General features: G+C 42.7%; 1 protein-coding gene across 2 annotated transcripts in view; it reads left to right on the top strand.

Moving 5' to 3' along the window:
* foxp1b (forkhead box P1b) overlaps positions 1–15888 on the top strand; it is a 156273-nt gene extending 140385 nt beyond the window's left edge. For both annotated transcript variants that reach the window (XM_069164281.1, XM_069164203.1), the window contains exons 14-21: positions 20–103; positions 4241–4445; positions 4657–4733; positions 5398–5499; positions 6652–6773; positions 7662–7731; positions 7929–8095; positions 10808–15888. In XM_069164281.1, coding sequence (XP_069020382.1) covers positions 20–103; positions 4241–4445; positions 4657–4733; positions 5398–5499; positions 6652–6773; positions 7662–7731; positions 7929–8095; positions 10808–10952 — 972 coding nt within the window. In that variant the 3' untranslated portion in view covers positions 10953–15888. The remainder of the gene's footprint in view (positions 1–19; positions 104–4240; positions 4446–4656; positions 4734–5397; positions 5500–6651; positions 6774–7661; positions 7732–7928; positions 8096–10807) is intronic.
* Positions 15889–16974: the final 1086 nt, after the last annotated feature.

The raw sequence follows: 16974 nt of genomic DNA, 5'->3' as shown, positions 1-16974 counted from the left end.
TTCTCCTTTCTCATTACAGCTAGCAAAAGACAAAGAGCGTCTGCAAGCTATGATGACGCACCTTCATGTCAAGTCCACGGAGCCCAAAGCCACCCCACAGCCGGTGAGCAGCAACCCTGTCATATATCTCTCTCTTGTTCCTCCCCCAGCCTTTTGTTTGTCTTAATTGGCACACATGTATTCATTAATCCCTTCCTCCATCTTCTTATTTATCTGCTAAATAAAAACAGCTGTTCTCTTGAGGGAGGCAGTAAATATAGTTTGGACCACATCTGCTGACATCCGAGATTCAATTTGGTGCCTGTGATGAACTGGATGCACACTCTGTAATGGCCCCCATCTCAGCTTCAGAGAACCGCTGCCTGTCTGGGCACACAGAAAAGATGAGAAAGCAGAGAACCATAATGATATTAATACGTATTATATTTTATAAATAGATCAAATTTAGCATGTACTCTCGGTGCTTTTGAATGCAATTTACACATGCTATGATAATATGAATATGATGACAAATGTTTAATAAAACAGCACACTAAGAACAAAGACATGTTCGTGTGTGAAATAATAAACAAATGGCTGAAATTACACAATGCCACAAATGTAACAATTACAGTAAAACATTAATGTTTTAAGTGTGAGACTGAAAATAGTTATTGATCAATTTATTTAGGATTGTGCTCATTAATCTTGAAAGGGATGATAAGGGTGTCAGCTGATACAAAGCAGTGCCATTCCAAAGTATGGGTGTGAGTAGCACCTGACATTGATTTTAATATTGATTTAGTATGAGAACAGATGCTTCCCTGAGGACATTTCTGTTCTTAAAAAGTTAGAAGTTGCCAGGAATTACCCTGAACCATCCTTACAGTAATTAGTAATATCCGATCTGAACAGAGGCTGATCTTAGGTCAAGGTTAAAAAATTAAAATAAAAAACATGTCTTACTAACTTTATTTGCATTGCGATTGAAAGTCAGTGCCATCATTTTACTATTTTACTTGAAGGTAATTTAGTAAAAATGAGAAACAAAAATGTCTCTTTGGTGATTTACCAAAATTTGCTGCAAGGGAAAAATTTTAATAAATGCAAAGGCAGATCAATTTATTATCTTCATGACACATTCCAAATGTTATACTTATCACTCCAAATGTATACTATGCCATAAAGCCTCTTGCTTAATCCCTATCCTATAGAGGCAAAGGCTTAACATATGGCATTTAAGTGTCTGCTCTATTTTGTCTCGTTTAAGAGGGGGCCTCACCAACATATTTCAGTCTGTACGACAGTTCGTTCAGGGTGCCAAATGAGCAAAGATCATTTTACTGCAGGGCGCGAATATGAAATCACGCACACACTTGCACACAGATGCACAATACACATGCAGGAGTCGTGTCCCTCAGCACACTGTGCAGCTTGGATCATTTATTTACCGTCACCGAGGTGGCTATTGACATCCAAAGGCTGCATGTGCGCTCCACACAGCGCAGCCAGTCGACATAAAGCGCCTGGAGATGTCGAATGACAATAAGCTGTCTGTTAAAGCCGTGCATGTGTCACACACTTTGATTGTGTAGATTAGAGTGCAAAACGAGGGCTCTGACACAGGGACATTTGTATATGAAAAGTGGTAGAGGCGGCAGATAGCATCTTGAGTTCGCTACCTCTCCCCTCTCCCCGGGGCCCGTGAGAATGGTTGTGTCAGAGCTCAGCATTAACACTCTCGAGGGGGTGAGCAGGGATTTTTATTCAAATAAATAGACTCCCATTCTCCAGCGCTGCTTTGCCTGCTGTGAGCTGCTCTGAAATACTATGATAAATACGTCTGACTTCAGCTGGGTGAGTGGTGGACTCACACAGGTCAGAGCCCACGGTTCCTCTGAGGCTCTAGTGAGATTGCAGCATCAGAAGTAGCCACAAAGATGCAGAATGAAACTATTTTCAGAGCTGACTGGAAATACAGACGCTTAAGAACAACAAAAAAAAAAAGTGCTCTTCCAGTAATTGGCTAGTTCTGCTTATCTGCTGTTGCGTATAAAAAAAAAAATAAAAAGGCATGTTTAAGTCACAGAATGTAACAGTAGCTCACATGAACTTGCTGGTTCACATTTAGTTATAATTAAAGACAAGCAAACTGATACTGTGCATTCACAGCCTTAAATGAATAGGATTCATTTTATTCTTCTGAGGTGGATGGGGGCGGGGGGAAGATCAAAACAAAATGTGCCACATTAGCAATGCGTGTTTCTGCGTGTGTATGTGTGTGTTTGTATTTGCCTCTGTGTGTGTGGGTGGGTGTCTGCACACGGTGTCACTAAGCATTCTTGTCAGAAATCTGACCTTTTACGCCATACATAATTAAGGAGGGACTTTTTGTTTATTTTCTTTAGCAGCTTGCCGAGTCAAAGCCAGTATAATTAGATCACCAATTACCATTTAATTAATTTCAGTCTGAAGTCTCATTTTGTCTAGGCACTGGAGTGAGCCCAAATGGTGAGGCAAACAAAGGCAAGGCTATTACCAGCCTGTCTGGCCTATTGTTGAAGCCTCTCTGTGTTTATGGCCAGGGAATATGGATGAAACATGAAACAAAGCCTCCTAATCCACAGGAAGAGAAGTCAACACCGCAGCCCCATTCTATTGATAGCATTGTGTCAGAAACACACAAACCCAAGTGTAATTTATTTTGTTCATGATTTAGAATGACACGTCTTTTGCTACTGCTGGTGAGGATGGAGTCTACATTTGTGCATCTCTGCAGAAATCCAAATTATTTGGGCAGATGCTGCCAAAAAAAGGCAAAGTTCAGCCTCCGAAACATAAACAGACATTGTGAGGGCTTGGACACACGTCTGTTCAAATAGGAGATTCAGAAAACACAAATGTCACTAATTTTGTTTAGAGCAGTTTGCAACTTCAAAATCTGCAACAGTCTATGTTGTGTAAAACAAGTTGTAAAATAAACTAAAACAAACAAAATAAACTGCAATGACAATATCATGTGTCCGCTGAATTCTGGAAAAGCTATTTCTGATATCCGTGTTATAGCTGTTGGTAATGCGTGTTAATAATTTGATTGGTAATTCAGTGGCTGAACAGGATATACGTTTTTGTGTCGAGTCAGATTTTAAAACTCATCATCACCATCATCAGCAGAAATCAGACATGTGATCCCTTGTAATCAACATGTGATGTCAAAGATGAGAAGTTTCCTCCTCACACTGTCCTCTCTTTCTCCAGTCTTCAGTTCTCTCTCTGTATTTTTCGCTTTTTCTTCTCCAAAGTCATGTTTAATTTGGAAACTGGCCTCCTTCTGCAAATTAGCAATTAGAACAATTTTGCGTGAATATGTATATGTGTCATTAGTTTTCCTGCCAATTAATAGCTGGAGCAGGGGGTCAGGCTAGAATTTTCCACTTGACTGCTGCTCCAGTATGGAGGCTTGGCACTTGGCTCAGAGCTGCCACAGCTGCTGGAAGCCATGCTGTACCTTTGGAGCAGTTGCCGTAATTAGTTTACCTTGTAGCCATTATTACTTAAAACCCTCCTTCGTCTTAGCCCACCCAGCTCTGCCACGCACACAGACCTCAGTGGTGAAACCAAATATTCTCCACATAAGGCTGTCCGAGAAAACACTGCGGGGTCACTCTTTACCCTGGCCGTCATGGGCTGGATGATGGAGGTCAGTCAGATACAGTAGTTAATCATCAGATCACCTCCATAAGCAGCTCCTAATTACAGTCCTCACAATACAATTTCATCTTGTAATTAGCCCAGATTGGCTTCTTCCTCTGGCTGCCTTATTAGCAGGGCTGCTCAGCGGTAGGTGAGAATCACAGTCATTTTTCAGAGCTGCACAGGCTGCCCATCTTCCCTTCACAACTCAACTCTCACTGGTTACCATGCTGAAGAGCCACAGTGGGTGGAGGAGGTGGGGGTGTGTTTGTGTGTGTGTGTGTGGGGGGGGGGGGGTGTCCAAACGGGACAAAAGATTACAACAAAGGCGGTGAAACGGAGAGGTGGAAGCAGGCTGAGCTTGAAAAATAGAGGAGGTGGTGGAGCAGGGCTCCAGGGTTGTTTTCCAAACATTTAGCGAACGTTCATGGATCATCTCAGCGCCCGCCTGCAATTAGAGGAGATATGCATAGTCAATGAGGCATCTGAGACGCAGGGGGAATTAGAAGACTAACTGAGCTGTGTCTGTCGGTCTTTCTGTTTGTTTGGTCTGTTTTCCTTTCCTCAGCTCAATCTAGTGTCCAACGTCACATTGTCCAAGTCGGCCCCTGAGGCCTCTCCTCCTCTGAGCCTTCCACAGACCCCGACCACACCCACAGCACCCCTCACACCCCTATCCCACACCCACTCTGTCATCACAGCCAACAGCCTCCACAGCATGGGCCCTATGCGACGGCGCTATTCAGAAAAGTACAACATGCCCATCTCTCCAGGTACTGCACAAAGTACGCACACTTACATGTACAAATGTATACATGGATTTGCACACTCGTCTGCTCTACAAAATAACTGACACCTAAACCATATACAACATATGCGCAGCCATGTAATCAAGCTATAATTTGTTTTATCGGCCATCGATAGGACATTTCTGTTTACAATTTTATTCCAAGTTGACACCGTCTGTTTATTCCCTGTGCACAGATATCAGTCAGAACAAAGAGTTTTACATGAATGCAGATGTTAGACCGCCATTCACATACGCCTCACTAATAAGACAGGTAAGGAATCCACTTTGTCTTTAACCTTTATTTACAAACCATTTAACGTTTCTTATTCAGTGAATGGAACATGCTCCATCCAGCAAGAAATACAGCAGATACACTCAGCTATTTGAAAACAACTTTTTCACTCACTTCCCTTCTCATTTCTTGTTATATTCTAACACAATTTAGGCAGTGGAGCAGATAAACCATCTCCAAATGAGTGCAAGAATGTGTTCCGGATTCAAAACACAGCCACATATGACAATTTTGTTTGATTAAGCATTTCAGTGGCTGTGATTATTACCAAATTCATTTCACACAACAGTAGGGATGAACCTGTTTTAAGATGGCCAGTCAATTATCGCTCGACCGCAGTAATCTGGGATCTCAGGAATTAATCTGAGCCGTCCATAATTGCTGCCCTGTAATCTGCCTGAGAAATGTTTTCGCTTGCCCTTCATTTACACCCACAAAAGAAAATATATTCAAATTGGCCATTTTGAATAGAAAGTGCACTACACTTCTAGAAACAGAGCACACTTCAAATTGACAGTTTCCTTCCTGTTGCCTGTGTTTGTCTCAGGAGAACACAAACCTGCATGCCTCTTGTGAATTATTGATAATTTTGTGAAGGGAGCAAAATTGTAAATGTTTGTTTCTGTCACTGTTCCTCATCCAGGCAATCCTCGAATCTCCAGAAAAGCAGCTAACACTAAACGAAATCTACAACTGGTTCACACGAATGTTTGCATATTTTAGACGCAATGCAGCAACATGGAAGGTAATTTTTGCTACTCCTCCAAATGTCTTTAAACCAGCACCCGAGGAAAAGGAGACGTTGCGTCGATGTTCGGGAGAATTAAATGATAGCCAGGCATACTACCTAAAAAACCCGAACACATAACAATACCTCAGTTATTCTCTCCAAATGAACCACCCTTTAAACAAACATATGAACCACACAGAAAAGCCAAGGAGAGTACAATGTGCAGAAAAGAAGAAAAATGAAAGAAAAAAACCAAAAACAATCTTCCTGTAAAATGTGTGGATGTTCTGCTAGTGGGTGGCATTAGTTTAATGGAGCAGTTCTCTGCCAGTGACTCCTGGCTGAGACCCTCACACTCACTTCAGAAGGGAACACTGTTTTCCACCAGGCCACACACACACACACACACACACACACACACAAACAACAAAACAGAAATGACTTGAGATTGAAAAACTGGAAATTGAGAAACTGGCATGATGCACTCAAAACACATAGCTGATCAGTCACATGCAAACACACACACACACACACACACACACACACACACACACACACACACACACACACACACACACACACAGTGTCACCACCACCCTGATCCACCCGCATCCTCCATCAGCTCCCACACTTACTGACAACCCTTCCATAGGGGCACATTGGTGTTATACACACACTGGATTCCACAACTCTCCACACACAGTACATACGCATACACTCGGCATAACTTCCGGAAAAACAAAGGGATGACATACAATATGTAGGTCTGTTTTCACAACTAAATAAATTGATACCTGGATTTAAGTCGTAAGACGCATCGTAATGAAAAAGTTAAAATGACCCCCAAACGTTTTCGGTTCTATATTTCATTTGTTTCATTTGTGCTGACTGATCAGAAAAGGCATCTTTTTAATCACAAGATAAAGGATGTCTCTGACTTGTGACTATTGCCATGGAAACCAGTCAATATTTATGTGTTGTTTAAGTAAGCTGAAACTTAAGGGCCATTCACTGCCAATAACCTTCTGGTTTAGTTATTGTTTTCATTCAGGTTTCATCCAGTGCCTGTCAAAATATTTCTTCTGTCTAATGATTTTTTTCTTTCCCATGAAGACATGTTTACTGATAGAAACCCCTTCTCTCTCTTTGTTTTCACACCAACTGCAGAATGCAGTCCGGCATAATCTTAGTCTTCACAAGTGTTTTGTGCGAGTAGAAAACGTAAAAGGGGCTGTGTGGACAGTCGACGAATTAGAGTTCCAAAAGAGACGGCCTCAAAAGATCAGCGGGTAGGTTTGGCCTCTTTGAGCCCTGACTAACATCTGTGTCACCGTTGGCTGACGGGGAAAGGCTGCTGCTGCTGCTGCTGCTGCTGCTGCTGCTGCTGCTGCTCCATCTCAATCTCATTGTCTGTGTGCCATGCCGTCCAAAGTCCCTGCTTGCATTGGCGTGCCTCCCCTCCATGCTTTCAGAAGTCTTTTGGTGATGCCTCATAACCCACAATGGCTTATTTTCATTTTGATCCTCACCCTCTCCCCTCCTCCCTGTGTCTGTCTGCGTTGTCTGTCCGTCCCCCGTCTGTCCCGTCAATCACTGCATCTGCATCTGGCTGTCGCCCTCCCTCCCCCCGCTGGTTTACTTTCTCAGGGTGCCATTCGCACCAACCTTTCCCTGCATAAGTGCTTTGTGAGAGTAGAGGATGAGTTTGGGTCCTTTTGGACTGTTGATGATGAGGAGTTTAAGCGCGGCCGCCACACACAGCGAGGCCGCCCTCGGAAATACGCCGCTGATGAGAACTTTGACGAGCTGCTCGTACAGTAAGCACTTCCAAACTCCAGTGGCCCCCCAGCCCCACCTGCATGCTCCCCCCTCGGTGTTGCCATCATGCTTTTTGTGTTAAGCTCGCCATCCATCATGCGTTCACAGGATCTGCCTCTATCAAACTGTTCTTCCTTCCGCATGAAATACAAAGTGTTGAAGATAGTTGTGTGGTATTGTCAAGTGATTGAACATCTTAGAACTATTGCCTTAATATCCACATTACTACACCAGTTAATTTGTTTAGTTCTTATACAAAGTGCATTGATTTCTTTTTATGAAATACGATACTGTATCTGAGGAATGCATGCTACGTGAGACATGAGTCTGTGGTTGTAATTTAATTTTTCTGTTTGCAGAAGTCCAGCCTTAGTGAAGAACATTCAGACCAGCTTAGGCTATGGTCCAACCCTCTCTGCTGCCTTCCAGGTAAAAATAATAAGTAACCTCGTCTTTAGCCGCCTTAAAAGACAGTAAGAAATAAGTCTCTCTTTGTCTCATTGGCCCGGTCACTTAATCTTTGTTTTTAGGGGGATGTACCCGCATGAAAAGAGTGATGGGCAACTGAGAAAGTGCTGACAACTCTCTTCCGTTTCACATTTAATGCTTCGGGCTTTGCTTTTCAGGCTTCAATGGCAGAAAACAACATACCTCTATACACTACTGCTTCCATTGGAAGTCCCACCCTCAACTCCCTGGCCCACGCCATCCGTGAGGAGATGAATGGAGCGCTGGACCATGGAAACAGCAACGGCAGTGACAGCAGCCCGGGACGCTCGCCCCTGCCAGCTATGTGAGTGTCACACAGGCTTTTTTTTTTTTTTTTTTTTATCTCCTCCACAGTCAGAGAGTGTAAGAAAAGTGAAGCAAGGAATAGAATTTTGGCAGCTTTTTCCACTGACACAGAAATACTCCAAAGAGATGTAGACAGAATGTGCTTTCAGTGCCCACCCAAAATGCTCTAAAATGACCTAATACATGGCACTAGATCAAACAGAAACAATGCCAGAGGGACAATGAATAAAGTGGAGAGGGATGATATTGGAGTGGTGTGTGGGGTCATGGCTGGTGCTGTGGAAGGGCTCCCTGCAGAAAAGGAAACTCCACCTTTTCAGAGCTTCCATCACCAGAGCGGCCGGGAAGAGAAGACCGGAGCCCCTCTGTTATTTCAACAGCAAGTTTATGAACTCTCCTTTATGTGTCCTGCTGTCTGTGCGAGCCCCGCCATAATCAGCATTCCAGTTTGTTAAAATATTTACAAAATGCCAGAACACAGAGTGACAGAGCTTCTGGCTCCGACACGGTGCAACACGAGCCGCAACACATTCAGAAACGCTTCTGAGCCTTTGAAAAAAACAAAACACAAAAGCATAATTAGTCTGGAGGACATCATCCAAGATTCTCATGTAGGAAAGTTGTGGTCGGCCTGGAAACCGCAGCTCCCCATTCACTTGTTGTATAGGAGTGTCTGCTAAGTTGTTTGAAGCCTAAAATAATACAGCACATGCTGCATCGTTTCCAGATGTGGGGGTAGACCACCGATATGCAGCGCGGGTAGACTCGGGGATGGCCTCCTGAAATGTCTGAGCTTGGGGGAAATTCTGCCTGAAAACAAAAAAAGGTGCAGTAATGAGCTCCTGGCCAAATGGAGGAAAGTGCCATCCCTAATCACTGTGAACATAGCTCTGAGCATGGCTGTGGAACAGGAAAGGCAGAGACAGGATGGGTGTGCTGGCCTAAAGGCAGCCTGCTTCTCCCTCTGCCCCTATGCTTCTATCTTTAGGCTGATAGAGCTCACAGCTCCTGCGCCATAATTATGTCTATAAGCTTTATGCAAGTACAAAAAGGACTTAAATCTGTTTTCTTTTGCTTTTAAAGAACTTTTTTTTCTCTTATTAACAAAGCATACCCGGTGTTTTATGCCTATGGACTGAGCATTAAAAGTTATATAATACAGCGCTTACAGTGTATTCCATCAGGCTCCATGAACTAATGTGCAAAAACATCCCTACTTTTCTGTGATGATCTGGCTCACGCGTACAAGTTCATCACCACTGTTAACTGTGTGTAGCAACATATGTTTTCCACATGTGCCAGTGTGCTGGCGGCTGACAGGACACGGCTTTTTTTACTGCTCTCAAGCAGCCAGACGAGAGTCAGGTATCCAGAGAAGGCTCATTATAAGCAAAGTGTAGAATCAGCATGCAGTTCAATAGCATAATAATAACAATTTCATGTCTGCCCTGCAGCCACAGAGTCAGACCTGAGGCAACGGCACTTGTGGAGTTACTTTGATGTGAAAATGATAGAAAAGCTGACTTTACTTTTTCCCCTTTTTATAATTTACACCAAAATATGTCATCTCATTAGCATACGAGTGCCTCTGTCACAATAGCAGCAAAATCACACAAGACACCCCGGTGTGAATAAATCAAATGTGGTCTTTGGTGATGAAGAATATGCCAGTTGTCCCTTGTTGTTTTGGTAAATGAGCCCGGTGCCTCATCCTGACACCGCTCTACCTCCACTACAGCAGCCTGGCACCGCAGGTTAGAGCGGCAAGTCCCCTGCAGCTGCTCATAATGTTTTTTTGGGTTTTTTTTTTTTTCCCTTCTCCTCTCTGCCACAGCCAGGCCTCCTCTCTCCCCCTGCACTCTATTCCTGCTCTGTTTCTGTAATGAGAAATTTGGCAGATCTCATCTCTTTAGTGGCTCTTTTGCCCAGGCTGTGAGCTGGGGGGTGGGCGGGTGTGTGTGTGTGTGTGGGGGGGGGGGGGGCTCATGTTTTTTGCCTTGTTTACAAGTGACAGCGTTATTATTCTCATAAGGGCTCTGTTTCTTATCGCAGTGTTGTGCCGAGTGCACTGCTGCCGCTCTCCTCGCACGCCTCTCCTGCCAGCGCTTTTCTTCCCTTATTGACAGTTGGTTGAAAATATGCATTAATTCTGGAGTTTAAAGCATGTATGGCGGTGTCTGGTCGCTGTGTTTGCTTGAAGTTGATTAATGATAGAAGCCGGCTCGGGGTCGTCCTCTGGAGACCCGCCTCGCAGGTTGTGCATGTTAACGAGCAGGAAGGGGAACACACAGCGCGCCGCTGATCCGCCGCCACCAGGAGGCTGACAACGGCAGCCCACTCGCTCCGCAGAGTCCATTCTCTCCTCTCCTCATCTCACGTTGTTAATCTTCCTCATTTATCAATTCTAAGTGAATACCCTGTTGTCGGTTGCCATGAAAATAAAAAGCCTGCAGCTTTGCTGGGATTGGAATACCTCAAAAGAAAGCTGAAATTATCATCAGCACCAGCGAGGCTCCCGCTCCGATTCTCAGTGAAGCCAGACATTTGTTTTTGTTCCCCTGCTTCTTCCTTTATAAACAGAATCAGCACAAGTCGGTATCACTTTGTGCGCGTGTGTGTGAGAAAGGTTACAAAGAAAATTAAGGATAGCAGAACTGACATTACTTCTTTTCTTTCTTTTCTTTTTTTTTTTTTTGTACTTTTCCTCCAGGCATCACATCAGCGTTAAGGAGGAACCACTGGACCCAGAAGACCACGAAGGGCCCCTCTCCCTGGTAACGACCGCCAATCACAGTCCGGATTTCGATCACCACAGAGATTACGATGACGACCAGGGCCACGACGACATGCTGTAAGGCCGGCGCAGCCCCTCCCCAGCCTCAGAGGCCGAGGCAGTCTGGGTCATCTGGGAGACGGACGCGCTCCGCAGATCACAAACACTGAACTGCAGTCTCAGCCACTGATGACAGCTCTCAAATGTCTCCAAGTTGACTGTTTAGTGCCATTACAATACATAGCAAGAACACCCACACAAAAAAACAACAAAACAAAAAAAAAAAAAAACACAGATTACGCCCCTCGTGAGGGTTCTTTTTTTTTTTTTTTTTTTTTTTTTTTTTTTTTTGCTGATTTCTTTCTACTTTTGATTTAAGTAACGCTTAAAAAGTGAACTTCATTTCTACTCTGGTGTCGGACAGACTCTTTTGGTACGGGGTGGGGGGAACCACGCGTCTGTGGTCGGAGGTTGGGAGACCCTCGCTGCGCAGCCGGGACGGACTGCACTCGGCGGACTGCAAGAGGGGTTATGTCTCTCCCCCACTCCCTCTCCCTCCCTCCCTCCCTCCCTCCCTCCCTCTCTCAGACACACACATCTGACCACAAACTGAAGAGAGAGAGAGAATGACTGACGTTTAATTTACACGGTGTGTGTGTGTGTGTGTGTGTGTGTGTGTGTGTGTGTGTGTGTGTGTGTGTGTGTGTGTGTGTGTGTGTGTGTGTGATTGGGAGAGCGAGTGCGGACTTCTGTTCATTGTCACTGCCTTCAACACATTGGTTAATTCCATCTTGGGTGGAGGGGTGTTTTCTTCCCTGGGTGAATTTGTTTTTAGTCGGGGGGGGGGGGGGGTGAAAGGTTATGAAATATCTACATAATGTGTCTTCTCCATCATTCGATGCTGTTCTTGATGTTGCAGTTTTTTTTTTTGTTTTTTTAATTGTTTCTTCAAACTGATCAGACCTCATGCCCATGCTGTGGAGATTCTGTGTGGTCAGCACTTGATGATGAATGTTTAAGTTGTTCTTTTAAAACACACACATGAAGCAGAATGTCAGATACCAAGTAGTATTTTTCTGTCATTTATTCCACAAATCAAACCAAAAACACGAAACAAAAAAAACAAAAAATAATAATAAAACTAAAAAAGTCGCCACTCTGATGTGTTGCCCACCTCTTTACCCCCCCCCCCCCTCCCCCGCCTCTCCTCTTACTCCACCTCCTGCTCATGAAGTCCATTGGCAATGCACTACTCATAATGAAGGCTCTCTCCACGCATCAATGAAGTTTAATTTAAGATGCGAATGAATGACAGAGAAATCATGCAGGTTATGATTTATCCTTATGAAATTATACTTTAAAACAGCCCCCTCACGGCAGAGCATGCTGAGCTGCAACAGAATTTCTGATCACTTACAAGCTCCGGGTTCTTTAAAGCAAAATGAAAATGTCAGGTGTGCTCCGGCGAGATAATGATTTAGACCAACTAATTGTGATTCCTGAACACAACTGTCAGCGTTAATCAAACGCGTCTGCTTTTCCACCCTGTAATTTCACCCGGTGCTCAAAGATAAACGTGCATTCCCTGTAGTTTTATTTGTATCGCGCGCATGACTAGTTTTAAGTTTTGAGTGTTAATAATTGCACACCAGACGAGACGCTCGTTTTCGTTCATCGAGGGAACAATCCCAAGACCTGCAATAAGACCCAGACATTGCACATTCCAGCATTCTGACAGCCATCGTAAAGGGCCCGAACACACAGGACATGCCATGTAGGGAGTGTGGATACCTCGACGTTTAATGTCACCCAAAAAGCCAATAGTTGTAGTCCTCAGCATTGAACCGAGTGGAGTCCACATGTGGTTTTGTAAAGCAGCAAAAATTAAAAAAAAAAAAAAAAAAAAAAATTTCCAGCTTGGGTATGGAGTTCAAGTTTTAGACAACATGAATTTCAAGACTGCAATCAACCACTTTTAAATTTTTTTTTTTTTTTAATTTATTACTTGTTTTATTGTTATTTCATGTTTTATTTGGCTTTTTTGTTTAGTTATTGATGTGTTTTAATATCTTGTTCTGTGACAACCAAAGATAAACTACAAAGTCAATGTTGTGTGTTCCATGCAATAGCAGATAAGGCCAAATATCTCCTCCATTCCCTCCCATTGGACGATCTCGGCAGCAGCGATCGAGCCGGTGGCGGGTTGAATCGAAGGAAAACGCTCCTCAAACTGCTGTTTTCGTTCGTTCTTTCTTTCTTTCTTTATTTTTTTTATTTTTTTTTATAAAAAAAAAACCAAAGGGGGGTGTCTTGGACAGAATCAGCTGCAGTAATGCTTCACAGTGACCAAAACTGAATGGGAGGCGCTTGACAGTCTGACAACATGATGACCAAATTAGGGAAAACTTTTTTTTTTTTTTTTTTTTTTTTTTTAATTTTTTCACGTCTTTGGGCCAGTGGGTGGAAAAGGGAGCTGTTTGGTCAGGAGCAGATTTGTGTGCAACATAAATGGTGTGTAGATAATGAGGAAAAATATACCGGTAAATGGGAAAAAAAAAAAAAAAAAAAAAAAGCTTTGCAGAGAACAATGTGAAACGGATTCTGTGCTTCAACTGGACCACACAATGCTTCAGTGTTTTTCTTTTATTCCTTATTTGTATCCTTTGAAATGATTGTATGCCACTTTTTAGTTTTTTTTTTTAGTTTTTGTTAAGATTGGCAAGACTTTATGATTGTGTTTAGTTTCTGTCAACTTATTACTTTTTATATTAAAAAACACTCCTGTCAACTAATAAGCTGGGTACAAGGTACTTTATGGCAGTTATTGTTATTGTTTTTTTGTTTTGTTTTTTAAGTTCACCGTTCATTAACTAAAAAGGAAAAGGGCAATCTGTGGTTTCCAGAAGATGTATTTAATATCCAGGCAGCTGTGGGATGGGTCAGTTCCAGCCAGGCTAGGATCGTGAGAACAGGGCCGAGCTCATCCACAAACCCCCTCAGTCATCTGGCTGGTTTGTTTGGTATTCAAAAAGGAGGGAAAAGCGCTGGTAAGATTCGATCATTCTCAGCATGTGTAGCTTGACATTACTAAAGATAACAGCATGTGAAAACCGTTAGTACGCATACCTCAGTTCAAACCTATAGGGAATGATCCAATTAAATGAGAAAAAAATAAACATTTCACTCAGTTGCACTTAGTTGTGTGTCTTGCATGTGTAGTCTGATACTGTGGAGAGAAAATTACAACAAAAAAAAAAAAAAAAAAAAAGAAGAAAATTAGAGCTTGTTTATCTGAAAGGTTTCATCCTTTTTTCTTTTTTTTTTTTTCCTTCTTTTTTTGCCAAACCAATCCAAACCTCAGGCCTTCAGTTCATGGAAATATCACCCAGCTGTGTGTGGCACCGTTCACCCTGTCAAAGTCTCTTCTGATGTACTGATGGGTTGTTTTAAGGGCGTTCCAATATTAGGTTGTACATACATGTCAGTATAGCCTTTGTCTTTTCCTGTCCTTTCCCCCCTCTCTCTCTCTCTCTCTCTCTCTCTCTCTCTCTCTCTCTCTCTCGCTCGCTCTTTTTAAGATCAAAAAAATACATTTGTGTTATGATGTTTGCTTTTATCTGCTTTGTATTAACTATGAAATAGCTATGAAAAAAAAACTGCTGTATGTATTGGAATAGCAAACTGTGCTGCAAATGTATTTTACTTAGTAATCCTTGCTTTAAAAAAAAAAAAAAAAAAAAAAAAAAAAAATGAAGAAAAGAAGAAAAAAAAATCCCACCATCCACACAGACATCAGCTGGGCAGGGGCAGTCTGGGGGAGGTGGGGGGGAGGGGAAGGGAATATCCCCTATTTTGGGTTTTAAACTGTAATATAGAAAACAGACTTTTCTCTGTTATCATTGACCTAAGCATTTTGTACAGATTTTTTTTTTCCTTCTTTGTGTTAAGCTGTTTTTTGATACTTCCTTTTGATGGTCCAACCACTGCCTTCTGTGGCTGTATGTTAAAGATTACCTGCCCACAAAGGGCACACAGGTATATCTCCTCTACAAGACGGAGATATCTTGCATGACTAATCCCAGGGTCACAGAGATTGGGGGGAGGGGGAGGGGGCGCTTTAAGTGGTCAGTAATAATATAAGGGTGTATCAATCTAATGATATTTTATATGAAATAAATAGGAAAAAGACGAAAAAATATGCAGTGCCAAGATGTAAAGAATATTGTTAAATGCTGTCGTTTCTTGTTTTTGTTTGAGATATTCATTTCGCATCCAAGATGTGTCCTCCTCATCCGTGTCACGTAGGTTCAACACACGTTTTGTTTTCGGCATCAAGATATTTATATTTTTAGCTCAAGTGGTCATTGCGAATGATTCGAATCAAGCACAGCCGGCAGGTCAAAGGTCAGATGCTGCTGGAGACTTGGGATCGATAGCCCCCCCCCCCCCCCCCCCCCCCCCCCTCCTCCTCCACCTCGCAAACTGCAGACCGTGTGGCATCAAATCCCCCTCACACACACACACACACACACACAAATCACACACAGACATGCACACACACTGGTACCCCGAGCTAAAATGGCATTGTTTCATCCATCACCACCAACCATCCAGCCCGCTATCATTGACCACCCACCCGCACACACACACACACACACACACACACGCACACACACACTCTTCTCCTCTACTCCCACATCACACTTTGTTTCTTTCCAGATGGAGGGAGGAAGAGTGGAGGGGGGGGGGGGGGGCTGTCACGGTGCTCTTTTCCTGCTGCAGTTTTTTTTTTATTTTTTTTTATATTGTTTTTCCTTTTTTCTTTGAAGATGTACTCTGTAGTTTTCATTTTTCCTGTTTTTTTTCTTTTTTTTTTTCTTTTTTTTTTATAGAGGAATATTATTGCTCATCACTTCCATCAGTCTGTAACCTCTTCATCATTCCTCGTCTGTCTGATGCGGTCAGTGGCGATGGCTGACGTGAGCATTCTAAACATGCAATAAAATGCTGGTTGTTCAGATTGTTTCTCTCCTTCTGTCAGTCCACTTATTTTATTTTATTTTATTTGTATCGCACGTAATTTAACTGTAGTTTTCATCGAAGGTTTAACGCAGACTTACCTAAACTTTGAACACATTTTAAAACATCTTTTGTCCGACTCGTACGTGGATGCTGCGGGGTTTTTTTTGCAGCGTTCCCGAGGTAGATGACGCCTCGCGGTATGCAGAGCTGAGGAAAAAAAACCCTCTTCTTCTGAGTTGGTAGGTAAGCACCTTCAAAGCCCCTCTCAGTGCTCTTCTCCTTCGTTCAGCGTGCAGACCAGTTTCACAGACCCGTGTTTGTCGTCTGCTGCAGGACTCTCAGCCTCAAACATTAAATTATATCGTAATTAAAAAGAGACCGTTAAACTGTCTTTTCCGAACAGCAATTTAGGTAACTGCATTTGATAACCTATAAATTGTAACTGCACTAAAATTCCAGAAATAACAGCGATATGGATTTGGTGACGGGAGCTAATGCTGATGACCAGGACTTTGGGTTTTTACGACAGAGGCGCGGGTCATGTTGGCCACTAAACAGGGAGACAAAGATCAAGTCTAAGCACTTTTAATCTTGTGAAACAAGCAATTACAAATAGTTGCATTGATTTGTTAAAAAGCTTTAGGTGACATAAATCGTTTCTTGCTTAGCTTATTGCTGGAAAACATAAATGTCAAGTGTGTTATTAATTAAGGCCTTTGAAAGACAAGATTTAATGGAAACGATATAAAATCACAAGCAATCTTTTCTGTGGGCCGTATTTCACCCAACACTCGCGATTCATGTGGATGTTGTTTTCACAAACTGGATCAGATAACATCGAGTTAAAGTGAACACACACTTACTGAAGGTGTTTGAAAAAAAAAAAAAAAAAACATCCAGGGCAGAAATATTCAGAGAGATGAATCACACAATAACTTATGGAGAGGCATTAACATATGATATTATTATAGTCCATAAAGATGGATGATATATGGGGTGAGATATACTGGTGCAGTGACATGATCAGCCAATACTGGTCCTTCATACATAAATCTGAATTTCTTTGTGGACGAGTGACAACA

The sequence above is a fragment of the Embiotoca jacksoni genome, unplaced genomic scaffold, assembly GCF_022577435.1.
Source record: "Embiotoca jacksoni isolate LCO1_2020_lvr unplaced genomic scaffold, fEmbJac1.0.p SCAF_1, whole genome shotgun sequence".
NCBI lineage: Eukaryota > Metazoa > Chordata > Actinopteri > Embiotocidae > Embiotoca > Embiotoca jacksoni.
This window is presented reverse-complemented; position numbering and strand designations above follow the sequence as displayed.